The following is an 18,217-nucleotide window of genomic DNA, read 5'->3' on the forward strand; positions in this document are numbered from 1 at the left end:
TCCATATATACATACATATCTATGGTAAAGTTTAATTTATAAATTAGGCACAGAAAGAAATGAACAACAAGAACTAATGATAAAACAGAATAATTATAATAATAAACTATAATAAAATTTATTTAAATCTCTTAAATTATTAATTCCTGGAGTTTTCCATCTAATATTTTCCAATTGCTATTGATCATGATAAAAATCAAATAAAATGAAATGAACATCATTAGTAATGGAAAAATTGAAAACGCATGCCAACTTATAGGAGGGAAAGAACATATTGTCATCTCTGTGATATTTCTGCCAAAATCCATAACCTGAGTCTAGTCATGAGGAAACAGAAAAACCCAAATGAAAAGATGCTTTATAAAATAATTGGCCCATAATCTTTAAAAGTGTCAAGGTCAAAGAAAGATTGAGAAACTATTCCAGAATGAAGACTTTAGACACATGATAACCAAATTAATTTTAACTTTTTTCTAATTCTCTAATGTCTTTTGCTATGAAAATGTTATTGGGAAAATTGGAAAAAAACCAAGTAGAGGCTTCTTTGTAGATGACAGTAGGTGAAGTTATATTGTGGTCCTGTAAGAAAATGTCTTTATAGGAAATATATGCTGAAGCACTCCAGAGACAGGGCATCACGTCAGCAATTTATTCTTATACGGCAAAGTGGGGATGGGGTGGGGTGGGGTTCTTTCTACTGTACTTCCAACAGTTTTACTTAATTTTTTTATAAAATGAGGGTTAGCTGCACAAAGTGGTAGTTCAGTGCCTAAAACACTGTAGATGCTCAAGAATGTTAATTCCTCTCCAAGTGCTAATTCTCTTGTAGAAGCCACTATGTGGGTATCTGCTAAGCCTGTGCTCCCCACTCTCAGAATCACCTCTTCCTATTTATAGCAGTGGTTTCCTCTATCTCTGAACTATGGAAACCTGATTCTAAAGAACAAGGTTAGATACCAAACTCAAACTGGATCAACAAAATTGTAACTTCTAGGAACTTGTAATTGGAAATCAGACGCTAATTAGTTTCTATTACCTTCCTTTAACTTTGAAGACATGTAAATTTAAGAACTACATCTGACATTTTAGGGTAGCTATCTTCTGCAATAAACTTAGGGTATTAAAATCTGGTCTGCAGAGAGAAAAAACAAAGTAGAGAAACAGAGACGAGAAACAAGGACCGAGAGAGAAACTGAGAGCACCAGCCTGCTTTTTTATAGTTTTCCAATTCTAGTGACTCACAGTGGGAGGCCGCCCTGCCCTTGAGCTAAGCATCTCCTCTCATCCTTGAGTAAAAGGGGTTTCTGTCTGGCATCCCACGCACGCCACATGCTGTGCGAAGCAAATGGCTTTCACCTTCGCTGGGCAAAGAAGTTTGCTTCAGCTCTGGACTTGGGCATTATCCAATGGGATTGGACAGTCCCCCTTTGAAACCTTATCCCCTACCTTATTTGGTGAAGAACATTCTATAGAAACTCTTTTGTGTGTCCTCCCTGTAAAAAAAAAAGATTCTGGATACACGCTCTCTTTCCAGGGCCTTCTAGCATGGAAGCTGACCCTTAAGGTCTCATAGCTGTCCTACCCTCGACATGGGAATTACTTCTGTGTTCTGTGCTTTTTTGCCAGTTTCTTAGCTTAATATTGCAGCCAGCTCTTTTGAAGCCAGCTCATCTCGTCAGTGCAGGTCACTTGCGAGACCTCACAAAACTTCAATTCCTTCAGGATACTCCAACATCCCCCAAAATCTCCCCCAGCCTTTTTTGTGATATTGGGAATTAAGCCCAGGAGCTACCTCTGAGCTATATTCCCAGTCAATTTTTTAAATTTAATTTTATTTTGAGACAGGATCTCACTAAGTTGTTGAGGCTGGCCTTGAATTTTTGATCCTTCTGCCTCAGCCTCTCAAATAGCTGGAATTAAAGGTATAACCATTTAATTAATTAAACATATAACTATCATGCCTGGCTAAATTTCTTCCTTTTGCATAGGCCATCTTCAGGGGATTTCTGTCAACTGTAGGCTTAAGTGTGGCATCTCTTTCCCCAGCTCAAGTCAAACTTCACAGCAGCCCTGCTCAAGAATTCCACAAAAGGTGTCTTGGGTAAGACATCAGGCTTTGTCGAGTCTGAAGTCTGTGGTCATTGACAAGACCCAACATAGCCTTTTGGGCTCCAGGGGTCCTAGATCAGTGCTACTTACCAAGGCTGGCCTCAGACAATAGCAGGTAAGCAGGCACGAGCTCTACTGAACTCAGGCCGTACACACTCCGGCGGAAGCGAAGGGAATGCAAAGCTGCTGGAACAGCTTCTGCATATTTTTTTTCAAAAAGATACTTCTGGGCAACAGTGTAGCAGAATTCAATCAAATGCTTCTGTGGAAGATAGAAATAGACTGTCTCAGCCAGTCAAATGGTAAAAGGCAAAAGTGGATGTAGATATCCCTGGAGATAAGGCCAACATCCTTTGAACTGGTTGAAGGTACATATTGAGACTGCCTGAACTAAGATGGACATGATATCCAAAACAGGTAGTGAAAAAAGACAACTCTGAGCTTCTCATGGCCCAGGAACAAGTGTCTTTTCATCTTAGTTCACTGCTTGGCAAATATGAGGATTCAATATAAAGCTACTAGATGAACAAATGTATATTTTTCTTATAGTTCTATTAAAACTTTAGCTTACCAAAACTACAGACATCTCAGGATGATCTCAAACTTTCTGCCTTTCTGTTTGAATTAATTTTGAGAGAATTTCTCTCAAAAAAAATCTCATTTTTCTTTCTGGAATTATCCTGTTTAGCTAATATCAGAAACAACTTTAACTCAACATTATCTTCAGGTTACTATCAAGGCATTGTAACATTAAAATCAATGAACCTGGTTTTTAGACAATTATGGCTTATAAAGGGCTAATTTTTAAAATAACAATTGAGATGTTATTAATGTCATAACAGTAGCTAGTTTTGCCCTTCTTCTTTATTTATTCTATGCAGCAGCTGACTGTGCTAAGACTATCACAGTACTTGGTATGTGAATGCTAGAGCTGATCTGTTCCCCCAGAAGTTAGTGAGCTGAAGCCCTAACCTCCAGTACCTTAGAGTATGATGGTATTTGGAGATATGGCCTTTGAAAAGTTAAGTTAAAATTGAATCCACTTTAACGCAATCTGACCAGTATCTTCATAAAAAGAGGAAATTGGACACACACACAAAAAAAAACACAGGGATACATGCTCACAGAGGTCCATAAAAGGACATAGCAAGACGGGGGCCAACTACAAGCCAGGAAGAGAGATCTCAGAAGAAACCAAACCAGTCAACACATTAGTCTTGGACTTCCAGCCTCCAGAATTCTGAGAAAATAAGGGCCACCTAGTCTGTGGCATCTTGTTATAATCACCCTAGCAAACTAATCTAGCAAACGTTCAGTAGAGATGTGAAAAACAACTGACTGAATGGGATTAAGGACTTACACATGTAAAACAAATTCTCTCTTCTTACCAAGGTTACAATTTAGTGATCCCAACACAGTTTGGCCCTTGCAGGTAGTAGTTTCACTACACCCGTGAGCTAACCCTGAAAAAGTCCTATAGGACCTACCTGTCGCTGCTGTAGCTGCTGCAAGCCATGCTGCCGTTCTTCCTCTGAATTATAGAAGGGCATGGTAGTGCGCAATGGAATCAGGAGCTGACATACCTTCTCATGGATGCTATTCCAGTCAGCTTTTTGATGCACCACACCACTGACAACAAAAACATGGGCTTTATTATCTTTATCTTTGGCCTTTCTACTGGTCTAGCCCTAAACACCAGAAAAGTAAGCCCAACACAAACTAGACAGAAAGCCCAAAGCTGTTTCTGAGACACAAATCCTTTTCTTATTGTTATTTGATGGTGTAAAAACTGTAGGGTAGGCTGGGACTGTGGCTCAGTGGTAGAGCACTTGCCTTGCATGTGTGAGGCATTGTTTTTGATCCTCAGCACCATATAATAAATAAATAAATATATTGGGTCCATCTACAACTTAAAAAAAATATAAACTGTTGGGGTTGGAGAGGGCAAATTGGAGAAGGTCTTTTCAGCAGTCACATTTTCACACCCCAAAGTCACACAGAGATGCTGTGGCTATTCTGCCTAGTTAATAACAACAAAGACAACTTTAACTCTACATTGTTTTAAGGTCATTTTGTCTGAACACCAAAGTTGATGGATTTGAGGGTCTTTATCTTGGGGAAATGAAAGGAATTTATATTTGATGAGGCCTTAAGAGACAACTTTACAAAAATGTTTTCCTACCTCTGATGTCACCATGGCTTGGATGAGAACCACTGGCATTGTCTTCTGTGTGCCAGGAGGCTGATCACATAGACGTCACTGTGAATGCCCACCCCCCACAATCCCAGTGGTGCCACACATGGTCTTGCATGCAATTATTTGACTCTTTGAAAGCAAAATAAAATCTGTTATTACCATTTTAAAGGTAGGGAGCTATCAATATATAACCCTATATTCCAAATCAGTATTTTTTAGCCCTCTAGAAAGAAGCACTGTGACAGTTTGGCTTACAACTTTTCTCACTTTTTATTCTTATTATTTTTAAACACTCAGTTGGACAGCATAGAAACAGAACAGCATAGAATACTGCAGAAACTAGACAGCATCCCTATCGAGTATCCATCCCCATGAATTGCCTCTTTGAATAACTCCCAGTCTATTATCCAATTTTGATCCTTTTTTCCAAGTGTTTTTTATTTCACTTTTTAAATTGTAATATAGTTCATACACCATAAAATTCATATTTTGAAGTATATAGTGTGTTTACTGTATTCAAAGTTGTGTAATTATCACCCTATGTAATTCCAGGACATTTTAATTGTCAAAAAAACCCACTTTGTACTTGTTAATAGTCATTCCCATTCGTCCTTCCTCATACCTGTGCCCAGCAACCACTAATCTACTGTTTCTCTGTATTAGCCTATTCTGAATATTGCATATTAGTGGAAACAGACATTAAATGTCCTTTAGTGTCTGGCTTCTTAGAACATTGTGTTCAAGGTTCAGCCATGTTGTAGCATGTGCAAGTATTTTATTCCTTTTTATGATGGGAAAATATTCCACTGTGTGGGTATACATTTTGTTTATTCATTCCTCATTTTGTAGTTACTTAGGTTGTTTCCACTTTTTTGCTATTATAGATAATGCTGTTATGAACATTTGTGTGCATGTTTTTGTATGAACATGTTTTCAATCTCTTGGGAATACGGCTATGAATGGAATAGCTGAGTTTTATGGTAACTGTTTAACTTTTTGAAGAACTGCCAAACTGTTTTAGGTAGTTGTTGCTCCATTTTATATTTCTGCCACAATGTATGAGAGTACCAATTTCTCTGCCCCCATACCAACACTTTCTTTTTAATATTTACTTTTTAGTTGTAGTTGGACACAATACCTTTATTTTATTTATTTTTATATGGTACCAAGGATCAAACCCAGGCCCTCGAACATGCTAGGCAAGTGCTCGACCACTGAGACACAACCTCAGGGCCATACCAACACTTTTGGGGTAGGGTGCTGGGATCAAACCAAGGGCCTTACACATGCCAGGCAAGTGCTCTTCCACAGAGCTATATCTCTAGCCCCTTTGTCTTTTTTTTTTATTTAAAAAAAATTTTTTTAGTTGTAATTGGACACAATACCTTTATTTTATTTATTTATTTTTATATGGTGCTGAGGATCCAACCCAGGGCCTTGCACATGCAAGGTGAGAGCTCTATCGCTGAGCCACAACCCCAGCCCCCTTTGTCTTTTTTATTGTACCATCCTACTGGTTGTGAAGTAGTATCCAGTGGGTTTGATTTGCATTTCCCTAATGACTAATGATGTTGAGAATCTTTTCATATGTTAACTGGCCATTTTTATATTTGTCTTTGGTAGAATGTTTATTCAAATCCTTTGCCCAAGCCAAGTATAGTGGTGCACACCTATAATCCCAGCTACCGGAAGGCTGAGGCAATATGATCACAAGTTCAGGGCCAACCTCAGCAACTTAGCATGACCCTCAGTGACTTACTGAGACCCTGGACAAAATAAAAAATAAAAAGGGCTGGGGATGTAGCTCTATAGTAAAGTGCCCAGGAGTCAATCCCTGGTACCAAACAAAAAACAAAACAAAAAACCACCAAAAATAAAACCCCTTTGCCCTTTTGTAAAATCAAGCCTATTGTATTTTATTATTGAGTTTTAAGAGTTCTTTAAATACTCTAGATATTAGATCCTTACCAAATACATGATTTGCAAATATTTTCTCCCATTTTATGGGTCACCTTTTCACTTTCTTGATGGTGTTCTCTGATGCACCCAAGTTTTTAATTTTAATGATGTTCAACTATTTTTCTTTGGTTCCTTGTGGTTTTGATTTCATATATAAGAAACTATTGCCTAATCCAGTATCACACAGATTTACAACTGTTTCCTTTTAAGTTTTATATTTTTAGCTCTTACATTTAGGTCTTTTTGTTTCTGGCCTAAGATAGGGGTTCAAATTCATTCTTTTGTACATGGACATTCACTTGTCTTGGTGCCATTTGTTGAAGAACCATACTTTTCCCCACTGAATGGTCTTGGCACCTGTTGAAATTCAACTGAACATAGACGTTTGGGCTTTTTTTCTGAATTCTCAGTTCTGTACCATTGACCTATATGTCTTCATCACTATAGCTTCATAGCAAATTTTGAAACTGAAAAGTGATTCTTTTAAAATACACACTTTTCTTTGTTCTTTATTAAGTTTCGGTTATTGTTGGTCCTTTGCATTCCAGAGGAATTTTAGAGCCAGCAAGTCCATTTTCTGCAACAATGGCAGTTGGAATTTTTTTTAATAGTTTTTTTTTTTTAGTTGTAAATGAACACAATATCTTTATTTTATTATTTATTTATTTTTATATGGTGCTAAAGATCGAACCCAGTGCCTCACACGTGAAGCAAGTGCTCAACCACTGAGCTACAACACCAGCCCCAGGCAGTTGGGATTTTGATAAGGATCACAGTTCTTCCATTTAATAAATACAGAACATTTTTTTTGTTTGTTTAGGTCTTTGTAATTTTTTCAATAATGTTTTGTAGTTTTCAGTGTATAATCTTGTACTATTTTGGTTAAATTTATTCCTAGGAACTTATAATACTATTATGACTGGAATGACTTTCCTAATTTCATTTTCAGATTGTTCATTGCCAATATATAGAAATACAACTGATTTTTGTTTATTGATCTTATATGCTACAACCTTATATGTGTTCATTTATTATCTGTAATAATACTTTCGTAGGTTCTTTAGGGGTTTTTTTATAGACAAGCATGTACAGGTGCTTATAGAACAAATATGTATTTACTGTGAGAATTGGCTCAAGTGATACAGAGTCTAAGAAGTACCACAATCTGCTGTCTGCTAGCTAGAGAACCAAAAACTCATGTTGTACCTCAATCTAAGTCTGAAGGCCTAAGAACTAAAAGGAGGGGAGGAAAGAGAATGCCTGCTGGTATAAGTTTCAGAGTCCAAGAACTAGGAGGTTCTTGGGCAGCAGATGGAGTACAGAAAAGAAGATACTTTTTAAAGTTCTATTTGGGCCCTCAGTAGACTGGATGATCTCCACACACATTGGTGAGGGTGACCTTTATTTAGTCTATTAATTCAAATGCTAGTTTTTCACAGACACATCTAGAAATATTGTTTTACTAACTATTTGTGCATCCTCTTGCCTCAGTCAGATTGATGCATAAAACTAACCATCAAAAGCAGGTCATGTCATCTGCAAACTAAAGTAGTTTCTCTCTTTCCTTTCTAAGCTAGGTATCTTTTATTTCACTGTATTCTAATTGCCCCTACCAGAACCTCTAGTACAAAGTTGACTAGAGTTGTGACAGCAACATCCTTGTCTCCTTTTTGTTCTTAGGGGGAAAAGCTTTCAGTCTCTGACCATTAAGTATAACCTTAGCTCTGTTTTTCTCGATGGTTTTTTTCATAGTTTCTTCTTACCAAGTAAATAGAAGTTCCCTTTTACTTCCAGTTTAAATGTTTTTATCATAACGGATGTTAGATTTTGTCAAATGCTTTTTCTGCACCTATTGAGATAATCACATGATTTTTGTCTTTTACCTATTAATATAGTGTATTACACTGATTGGTATTTGTATGGTGAATCAGTCTTGAATTCCTAGAATAAATCCCACTTGGTCATGATGTATAAACTTCATATATAGTGCTGGATATGGTTTGCTAAAACTTTGTGGAGGGTTTTTATATGTATATTCATAAAGGGTACTGGTCTGTAGTTTTCTTGTGACATCTTTATTTGGTTTTGTTATTAGGATAATACTGGTCTTATAGAATGAATTAGGAATTATTTCCTCCTCCATATTCTTGAAGAATTTGTGAAAGTCAGTGTTAATTCTTTAAACATTTGAACTTTAATGAAGTGATTTGCTCTTTAGCTTTTTACGTGTGGGAATTTTTAAAATTACTGGCTAAATCTCTTTACTTGTTATAGATCTTTAGGAACCACTAACTGCTGTTTTGTCTGCATCTCTTATGTTTAATATACTGTTTTTGTCTTCACTCATCTCAGAGCATTTTCTAATTTCCCTAGTGATTTCTTCTTTGACACACTTTTTTTTAGTATTTTATTTCCACAATTTGTGAATTTACCAAATTTTATATTACTGATGACTAATTTCATTCCACTGTAATTATGTATAACTTCAATCCTCACACACTTATTGATATTTATTTTATGACCTAACATAAGTCTATCCTGAAGAATGTTCTATATGCACTTAATAATAATGTGTATCCTGTTATTATTTAGTGTGCTCTACAAAGGTCTGTTAGGTCTAGTTGGTTTATAGTTTTTGTTCAAGTTTTCTATTTCCTTGCTGATGTTTCTCTAGTTGTTCTATTCATTACTGAAAGTGAGAAATTGACATCTCCAACTATTATTATTAAATTGTCTATTTCTCCCTTCAGTTGTGAGTCTGGGCTTCATGTACTTTGAGGCTCTGTTGTTAAATGCCTACAATCATGAGTTTTTGATTTCTACTGCCTATTACACATTTTCACTGCCTATTACACATTTTGACTTAAGTGTGAGACAGTTAACAGTTTGAGTTCATTATAGACTTCAAAACAGGTACCAATAATCTAGGGAAGAGGTTACCAAAGTTTTTCTGTGAAGTGCCAAACAGTAACTATTTTAATCTTAGAGAGCTCTGTGCTCTCTGTTCCAACTACTAAACCCTGCTGTTGTAACACAAAAGCAGCCATAGAAAATACGTGACTGCAAGCATCCTCTCACTTTCCTTTCTCCTGGGACAACAGAAATACAATTGGGTGTTTTCTTTATTAACTCTGATACTATAGAAATGTCAGAAGCCACTTTAAAAGTTTTCTAGAGGACAGAGAATTATTGTAAACAGATCAATAAAAGCACTTAATAACCAGGATATAGAAATAGCTAAATTCCACAGGGTTTTTATTTAATAGGACTTGTTGAGTAATCGTGTGAGCAATGGAAATGGTAACTTATTTAACTGCATGAACTTTTGTTCTAGTAAAAGCAACTAACATATCTTGCTTTTGTAAATACAGTGAGCTTTGCTTACATATTTGAGTTTTCTCTTAATTCATTTGTCTTACCCCTGCAAGTCAACATAGTGCATACAAAAGAAGTTTGAAAATATGTTTCATTCAGGGCTCACAATTAAGTAGTTCGTGATCTAGACATATTTAGTTTGTGCATTATCACATTTTTAGAACCATATTTGAATGTCTTTAAGCAGGACATTCATTCTACAATTCACTACAGATCCTATTATTTTCTGTTATTGAATACCATTTCACTGTTTTCTCTTCTTGGCCAGTTAAGGCATTTAAATTTGTGCCATCTTATTTTAAATTAAAGGAAAAATTATTGCCTATCACTGTAATCAATATACTGTGATTTGCTAAACCACAACACTGACGCCTCTAACTATCACAAACGCTTCAGTGTGTACTTTCATAAAATTATATTTTCTCGAAAATGTTCTCTTCCCTGGGAACATATTCACAATCCAATGAGCTACAATATGCATAAGATTATGCATAATACATAAAATAAATATGTTTAGAAGAAAAAGAATGAAATTCACCAAAATGTCAGGTTACTAATCTTTGGGTGGTAGAATTATGGATTATTTTTCTTCTTTATTTTTGTATTTTCAAGTTCTCTGCAGTGAGCATGAATTGCATTTACCATTAGGATAAAATTCTTTTATAGGAAAAAACTTGCAAGAATTCAAATTGACTGTCCTTTTGGCTTCTTAAATTTGGGATGCTTAAAAAAGAATATACATTGTGTGCCAACTTGGTCCCTGGCACAGTTCTAGATACTTTACATTCAACCATCAAAACCTGTAGAAAAATTATCTCATTTTGTTTTATAAAAGAAAAAAATATTGAGATATCCAGAACATAAGGGCATAGAACTCTGAAGAAAACAGATGGGTAAAAAAGAAGAAAAAACCTTAAAGAGAATTAAAACAAGTGAAAGGAGTGAGCACTTGCCTAGCACCCATGAGACCCTGGGATCCATCTCCAGCACCATGTGCACACATGCACAAAGATGCAGCAGCAAATGAAAGAAGAGAAAGGAAAAAATAGAGGGTGAGGGCATGGAAATAATGATTTATTCATGTCATCATCAAATATTAGTGCCAGTTATTTCAAGACTGCTGGACACCATGAGCATACACAGGGTATGATATAAATCAAAAGATAGCACACACATAGCAGTCCTTCTATATGCACTCAAAATAACATCTTGCATTAATGAAGCATAAAATTTAAGACAATATGCTTGCCAACAACTAAAAATGAAGAAGGGAAACAAAAGTCATCTAAGAGTAGATAGCAAAGTAAACTGAGAGAAAGGGGGGATTACTTCTGTTTGCATGGATAAAGAGGACAAGGACTTTAAAAAAAAATTTTTTTTTGTAGTTGTAATGGACAAAATGCCTTTATTTTATTTCTTTATTTTTATGTGGTGCTAAGGATTGAACACAGTGCCTCACACACGCTAGGCAAGTGCTCTGCCACCGAACTACACCCCAGCCCCAAGAAGGGGGTTTTAAGGAAGAAATGGGTACACACACCAGACAAAGAACTAGAATCATTCCTGAGTGTCGTGCCTATACTTGTAGCCTAGTGACATGAAGGCCCCTCGTTTTATCTGCAACCAAATCTGTTACTCACCATCTCCTCCCATTTTCTTGGCCTCAGATGGATTTATTATCCATTCAGAAGTTTGTTTATACTGGGCGTGGTGGCATACACCTGTAATCTCATGGGTGGGAGGCTGAGGCAGGAGGATTGGGAGTTCAAAGCCAGCCTCAGCAACAGTGAGGCACTAAGCAACTCAGTGAGACCCTGTCTCTAAATCAAATACAAAATAGGGCTGGGGATGTGGCTCTGTGGTTGAGTGCCCCTGAGTTCAATCCCCAGTAGCACCCCACCCAAAAAAAAGAAGTTTGTTTATTCAACAAATGTCCATTGCATACCTGTTATGTGTGGGCACTGGTCTAGTAAAGACAAAGACCTTGTAGGATAAGTAAATGAAAAAAAAATCAAAAGAGAAGAAAAGCAAAGAAAAATAGACTTATTAACAAGAAAAATGCCAGAAGAGTGTTTGGATTTGATTTGGACCTATCTGGGGGGTGGAGAAGACATTTAAGTAAAATCTGAAGGAAGAAAGGGAGTTCAGAAGGTGTGTGATAGAAGTGGAGGTTCTCAGCACAGTGAGCATTCTGGGCAAAGAAACTGAGAGAACAATTTAGAACTTCAGTTCTCTGTATCTATAGCAAGGAAAATATGGGGTGAGTGTGGTGGAAAATGCAAGTAGAGAGATGGTCAGAGCTTTGTAGTTCTTGTTACAAATTGTGAATCGCATTCTAAATGCAATGATGTCATCAAAGAAGGGAACTAAAAAACTGATGCCATCCCTGCTGTCATGGGTCATACAGACTAGTGAGGGGTACAGACAATTACACGACTGATTTCAGCCTGTGTCCTAAGTGTTAAGATAGGGGGACTAGTGAGTTCTTTGAGAGCACTGAGGTGGGACACCTGGATCAGTCTGAGAAAGGTAGGATCACTCTCCACTTGGACCATGGCAACAGCCTTCGAATCAGTTATGCAGTCTTCAGTGTCTATTTTCCAGTCTATCTTCCATACTGCTGCCTGTCATTTTCCTTAACACAAATGACAGCCTGTCAGCTCAATACCATCCACGGCTTGCCAGAAGGTAAATTCTAATCTTTTTGATCTCATGTCATTATGTTTTCTTTGTTTAAACTTCTCCTAGTACCTATCACAATGATATCAAAACTTTTTTTTACTCAATTCATAGTAAGAAATACATTTTACAAGTACAAAAATGCATATCCTCATAAAACACTAAATTTTAGGTAGGATTGTTTTGATACTTTCTAGTCTATGCTATTTTTCTTCTTTAAATGATGTTTGATTTATCCATGATGTGCTGAGTCCTGGCCTACAGTGTGAAAATCATTGACCAGTCCCTCCACTACTATCTTCCCTATCTAGTTCTCAGCAAACTCTGTACTTTTACCCTTTGCCCACGAAGTCCTGGATGCCAGGAATGTCCTACCCTTTTTCACCATTCCTTCAAAACTCAGCTCAAATATTACTTCCCTGGAAAAAAGTACACTACCCCAGCTTCCATCCTTAGAGGTCCCAGGGCTTAGCACATCCTAAGTGACTGCATTTGTCATGTAAAATGCATTATGACTGTGAACTAGATCTCTGGATGTAACATCAGGTCAAAAATAGGGTCTAATATGAAGCAAAGAGAATGTTATATTGAATAAATGGAAATGGGCCTCATTTTGCACTTACCCTCCCTACTATCTTAGCTGTGCCTGGGACCAACCAGCCTTCTTTTATTCCTCAAACACACCAGGCCTTCCCCCAGCCATTTCCAGGATGGGTTGCTCTTATTTATCTTCACATTAAGTCTACTCTCAAGAGAAGCTGTTTGCCCAGTTTCTCATCACACTTTCTTTACTTGTCTTGAGAAATTTCTCTCTCTGAAATTACTTTGTTTTGTTTACTTGTCTGTCTCCTGCATCCTAACATTAGGTCCTTGAGGGAACAGAGCTACCCAAATGCCCCTGGAACCTCAGCACCTAGACTAGTGCAGAACACACAGCAGGTGCTCAAAACACACCCCACAACCAGTGGGAGAGGAGGCAGACAAGGCCACAGGGGTCCTAGAGACCTGTCTTGAAGCCGCCTTGAGGGGTGGCGGCTCACACAGGTACACAGGCCCAGGCCCTGATCCGGAGAGAGGGAGGGAGTCAGGCGCCAGGTGCCACGTTCCAGGGCCTACCAGTAATAAGTGACTGTGCAGGCAGGGCACACTCGCTCGGCTGGGGCTTCGCACACCTCGCAGCAGAGCCGGCGCCCTTTGGGCACCGCCAGTGGGTAGATCACGTTCATGTTGCAGCCAGCGGCTGTAGGTCTCTAGGACGGTTGCCCAGCGAGGAAACGCAGGACACCGGCGTCACGTGACGACCGCGACAGCCTAGTTACCAGAGTTTCAAGGGCAAAGGGGAGGGGCGTGGCTCGACTGACATTTTGAGCTTTAAAACAGGGGAGGGGAGGGTCACAAATTCCATCAGTCACAAAGGTTAAAAGACAAAGAGAATACACTCCGACGGATCCAAGCCCAGGAAGGTCTGTACGGTGGCCGGTAAGGGTCAAACGCGGCCCGTTCTTACCCAGGTCAGGAAACTAACAAGAGGGAATGCGACCTTTCCAGATGTTCACTATCCGAAAGTGAGAATTCCCTCGGCGCAGTATCATTTTCGCTGGGCTCTGGGGCAGAATAACCGCGCATTTCCACACCCGGCGAGATTGGGACCTAGGGGAAAACCTTGGGGAGGGACCGGCCCGCTCACTATTGCGGCTGGGCGTGGTGCCGGCGGCCCCGGGGCGTGCGCAGGCGCAGGCGCAGGGGGAACTCAGGCACTGATGGAAGAAATGGACCTCGTCTCCGAGTTCCCCCAGCCTTCGGGTGCTGCTCGCTCTGCCGAGGTTATGGCTCGCTTCGCGGCCGGGCTAGGCGCACAGGGCCGGCGGGTGGTGTTGGTCACGTCAGGCGGCACCAAGGTCCCTCTGGAAGCGCGGCCAGTGCGCTTTCTGGACAACTTCAGCAGCGGGCGGCGCGGTGCAATTTCGGCCGAGGCCTTCCTGGCTGCAGGCTACGGGGTCCTGTTCTTGTACCGCGCTCGTTCCTCTTTCCCCTTTGCCCACCGCTTCCCGCCTCAGACCTGGCTGTCGGCCCTGCGGCCTTCTGGCCTACCTAAGTCGGGCGTGCTGAGCCTGGAGGCCGAGGAGAATGAACTCCCGGGCTTCGCTGCGGCTTTGCGGAGCTACCAAGAAGCAGCGGCTGCCGGCACCTTCCTGGCTGTAGAGTTCTCCACCTTGGCAGACTATTTGCATCTGCTGAAGGCTGCTGCCCAAGCGCTCAGTCCACTAGGTGCGTGCCCTAGGGATCCAGCGATTGCCAGGAAGCAAGGCCTTTATCCCCAGCCACTTTCCCCCCATACCTCTGGTCTTACAGTCTGGGAACTCAAGTTGTAAAGGAACTGATCCCACACCTCTCCCCTATTTGTTACACCTTCTACTTCTCTTTGCAGGGCCTTCTGCGATGTTTTACCTGGCTGCGGCCGTGTCAGATTTCTATGTTCCTGTCTCTGAAATGCCTGAACACAAGATCCAGTCATCTGGGGGCCCACTGCAGGTGATGGGCGCTTCTCTTCCAGAGATCTGATCCCCTATAACCAATCATGGGTTAATTTTCCTCTTGATCTGGAGATGGCCTATCTGCCTTCTGTATGCACTAGGCACTGGGGATACAGAGATGAATAAGACACCGCCCTCCCTCAAGGACCTCACAATCTAGCCAGGGACCTGGACACAGACATAATTACAAAACAGAGTGATAAATGCTCTAGTGGAGGTATGTACAAAGTGCAGTCAGATTTGGGGGAAGTGAATTGGGGGAGTTGAGGAAGGCTTCTTGGAGGAAGTTAACTTGAACTGGGTTTTTAAAGATGAGCAGAGGGTATAACAGTGGGGAAGATCATTTCAAGTGGAGTTATACAGTTGGAGTTTGGAAACATTGCTATGTTTAGCAGTAGCTGCTGTGAATCAAAGTGCTTTTAGTAATGCTGGAAAATGGACTGAAGAGGCAGCTTACTTCACAGAATATTTTGTTTTGTTTTTGGAGATAAGATCTTGCTATGTTGCCCAGGCTGACCTCAAACTTGGAATCTTCTGCCTCATCCTTCCAAGTAGCTGGGATTACAGGAGTGGGCCACCATGCCTGGTTTTTACTCCTTCTTAAGGAGCTTGGATTTTATCCTATGGAGACAAGTAGCACATAAGTAGGAGAATAAGGTAGTTTTTGTGAAAAGAACATTCTGGCATCATTTTGAAAGGTGAAGTAGGGAATAGAGTGAATGGGATAGTTCAGTTGGGGGTTATTGTAATTTAAGGAAGAGGTATGAAGAGAACAGTTGTATGGTTGAGTTATTAAGATATTCTGGTGTCTTGGAACCTGAGGGGAAGTTCCTAGTGATTCAGGTAGAATCTATATAGGAGAAACTCTATCAATGGGGCCCTTGTATGATAGTTTATTTTTTCATTTCTTCAACAAATATTTATTGAGTACCTACTGTACCAGGTGTTAATTGTAGGAACTGGAGATAAAAGCAGTGAAAAGAAATATCTAGCACTTGAATTGCTTACATACTGCAGGGGAGTCAAATGCATGCTACTCTTGGTAGGGAAAAATGCTAAGGAGAAACAGTGGGGAACTAGCAATATATGATTCTTATCACACTTGCTAACAACAGCTTTTTAAAAAGAGATCCTGGTGATTAGTTTAGTGATTCACACTTTCAAAACTCTGGGATCTTTATCCACATTTTTTAGTTCTGTCTTAAAAGTATACAAAACAACTCAACATTCCTCTTTGAAGGTGTTGGAAACAGATGGTATGAGTTTTAATCAAGTGAAAATCAGTTGTTTCCTCAGTGCTGTTGTGTAATTTTTCCGTTTACAGTTCCAGTTACAAGTAAATGGAATCTAGAGCCATTCTACCAATGTAGAAATATTTTAAACTGAGAGGTTTAAAAATCCAATATTTTTGGACTTCTGCCAGCATAACATTTGCATGAACCAATTAGTTATATTTGCTTATTTGAGGGTTTACTTGAAGAAATAAAGGAGAACATTCCAGAAAATGTAATGAGGGTAGCAGAGTAGGGCTGATTAAAAAAAAAAAAAAAAAAATGGTTTGCCCCAGAATATGTATAAAGCCTTAAATTTAGATATTAGTATGAACACCACAGAGTTAAGGCTTTTAAGCTAACCATTTAATTTGCTTTGAAAAGTCTGCACAATGGGAAAAAATCTCACTAAAATTTATCTAGGCAAAAATCTGAGTCCCTGATTCCTTAGTTTCCTGATAGGTAGTGGTCATTGTTTGCTTATTAAGCTTTTCTTTTTCCAATACAGATAACAATGAAGATGGTGCCAAAAATGCTTTATCCTTTGGTTAAAGATTGGGCTCCCAAAGCCTTTATAATTTCCTTTAAGTTGGAGACCGACCCCTCCATCGTAATTAATCGTGCTCGGAATGCTTTGGAAGTTTATCAACATCAACTGGTGGTGGCTAATATCCTTGAGTCAATACATTCCTTTGTTATTATTGTTACCAAAGACTCAGAAACCAAGTTATTGCTATCAGAGGAAGATGTAGAAAAAGGTGTAGAGATAGAAAAGAAGATAGTGGATAATCTTCAGTCTCGACACACAGCTTTTATATGTGACAAAAACTGAACTAAAAAAGTTTTATAGGATCAAAAATTGTTCAGTGGACCAGGGCTCTTACAAATGGCAAGGACTAGAATAAATTATTTGCTTTTATAAGAACAAAGTGTGCAGGCAATATGGGCTGGCTTTTGCCTCTTAATGACTGAACCACCTGACACACTCACCTGAAATGTTATCTTGACTTGGAAATTGAACACTAGAGCTTTGCCTTGACTTTTTAAAAAGCCAAGAAATAAACAGCTTTTAAAAAAGAGATCCTGATGATCTCTTTTAAAGTGTGAAATCACTAATATAATTTGGGAATTATATATTCTGCAAAATGTACATGAAAAGTAGCTGAACGCTGAATATCCACCCACTTCATACTGTAGAAGGGGGATTATGGATGCATACATAAGTGGTCATGTTTTCAAGATCAAGTATTTGAGTGCCTACTCTGTGCCAGGCCCTGTGCTGAGCTATGAGGATTAAAAAGATGAATAAATATGTTTTGCTGGGGAAATGGACATATAAAAAATTAAGTGCAATAAAATGTGTGCCCACAAACCAACACATGGGAAGGGTGTTGTTTTTTGGAAACTTAACAAAGATGTGCGTAGAAGCAAAAGATACCTCCCTCAATCTTTTTTTCTTTTCCTAGATTTACTTCATATTTGAATAAAAATTTACCTTTCAAATATTTTAGGACCATTCTTGACGTACATTTAATACAACCTTCCACCTAGAACTAGGCAGGGACCAACTGGTGACTAACCTAAGGGATGCATTACAGTTGATAAAAAGTGTGGGATAAGTGGGGCTAAAACTAGAAGTGATCCTTTTTTTCTTTTTTTGGTCATAATTATTCCTGTGAGAATCACCTCATGTTAGTGCTCAAAAACAAGCACCATTCTATGGAATTAAAGAGTTCTCTACTTAGGTTGATTAATGTATTCAGAGCACTTAAAAACAGTATTTATACAAGTGAAAATTCTGAGGCAGGGGGAGTGAGGGTGTGTGTGTTTGGGTTTAAAGAAAAATGAACGTGAGTCAACAAAACAAGAAAGAACTTGATTTAGATTAGGGTATCAAAGAAAGTTTGCCACAAAACAAGAAAGAACTTGATTTAGATTAGGGTATCAAAGAAAGTTTGCCTGAGGAGGTGATACTGAAACTGACAAATAGGTGTTAAGTGGGCTGTGTGGTGGTGATAGCATTTTAAATCAGAGAAAACATTCTCAAGGGTTCTGTTGCCAAAGGGAGAGATTGATACGACTCGCCTAAACCG

At 39.0% G+C, this 18,217-nt stretch overlaps 2 protein-coding genes across 7 annotated transcripts in view; one reads left to right on the forward strand and one right to left on the reverse strand.

The window, feature by feature from the left end:
• Positions 1–13,970, reverse strand: part of Zmynd12 (zinc finger MYND-type containing 12) — a 30,412-nt gene extending 16,442 nt beyond the window's left edge. The window contains exons 1-4 of one of the 3 annotated variants that reach the window (XM_071617757.1): positions 13,436–13,500; positions 4,292–4,435; positions 3,597–3,738; positions 2,200–2,371 (exon numbers count right to left, since the gene is read on the reverse strand). In XM_071617757.1, coding sequence (XP_071473858.1) covers positions 2,200–2,371; positions 3,597–3,659 — 235 coding nt within the window. In that variant the 5' untranslated portion in view covers positions 3,660–3,738; positions 4,292–4,435; positions 13,436–13,500. Of the gene's footprint in view, positions 1–2,199; positions 2,372–3,596; positions 3,739–4,291; positions 4,436–13,435; positions 13,785–13,826 lie in introns of those variants that run through there. The other 2 variants (XM_071617756.1, XM_027937598.2) reach the window with 2 other exon arrangements.
• On the forward strand, positions 13,800–17,500 carry Ppcs (phosphopantothenoylcysteine synthetase). Of its 4 annotated transcripts, none has more exons than XM_027937601.2 (3): positions 13,800–13,884; positions 14,748–14,851; positions 16,633–17,500. In XM_027937601.2, exons 2-3 carry the CDS (start codon positions 14,759–14,761, stop codon positions 16,954–16,956), a joined length of 417 nt encoding a protein of 138 aa, XP_027793402.1. In that variant the 5' UTR covers positions 13,800–13,884; positions 14,748–14,758; the 3' UTR covers positions 16,957–17,500. The 4 variants fall into 4 exon arrangements, with proteins under 4 accessions (XP_027793402.1, XP_027793400.1, XP_027793401.1 ...); XM_027937599.2 differs by lacking the exon at positions 13,800–13,884 and adding an exon at positions 14,032–14,587; XM_027937600.2 differs by lacking the exon at positions 13,800–13,884 and adding an exon at positions 14,062–14,142.
• The last annotated feature ends 717 nt before the right edge of the window (positions 17,501–18,217 follow it).

Source organism: Marmota flaviventris, chromosome 10 (assembly GCF_047511675.1).
Source record: "Marmota flaviventris isolate mMarFla1 chromosome 10, mMarFla1.hap1, whole genome shotgun sequence".
NCBI classification, from domain to species: Eukaryota; Metazoa; Chordata; class Mammalia; order Rodentia; family Sciuridae; genus Marmota; species Marmota flaviventris.

Bases quoted from the DNA above. Each gene is read 5' to 3' on its own strand.
- Ppcs (XM_027937599.2), top strand. From the start codon at position 14,080: ATGGAAGAAATGGACCTCGTCTCCGAGTTCCCCCAGCCTTCGGGTGCT. The intron at 14,588-14,747 runs GTGCGTGCCCTA...TTCTCTTTGCAG, and splicing joins CCAAGCGCTCAGTCCACTAG to GGCCTTCTGCGATGTTTTAC. The intron at 14,852-16,632 runs GTGATGGGCGCT...TTTCCAATACAG, and splicing joins CATCTGGGGGCCCACTGCAG to ATAACAATGAAGATGGTGCC.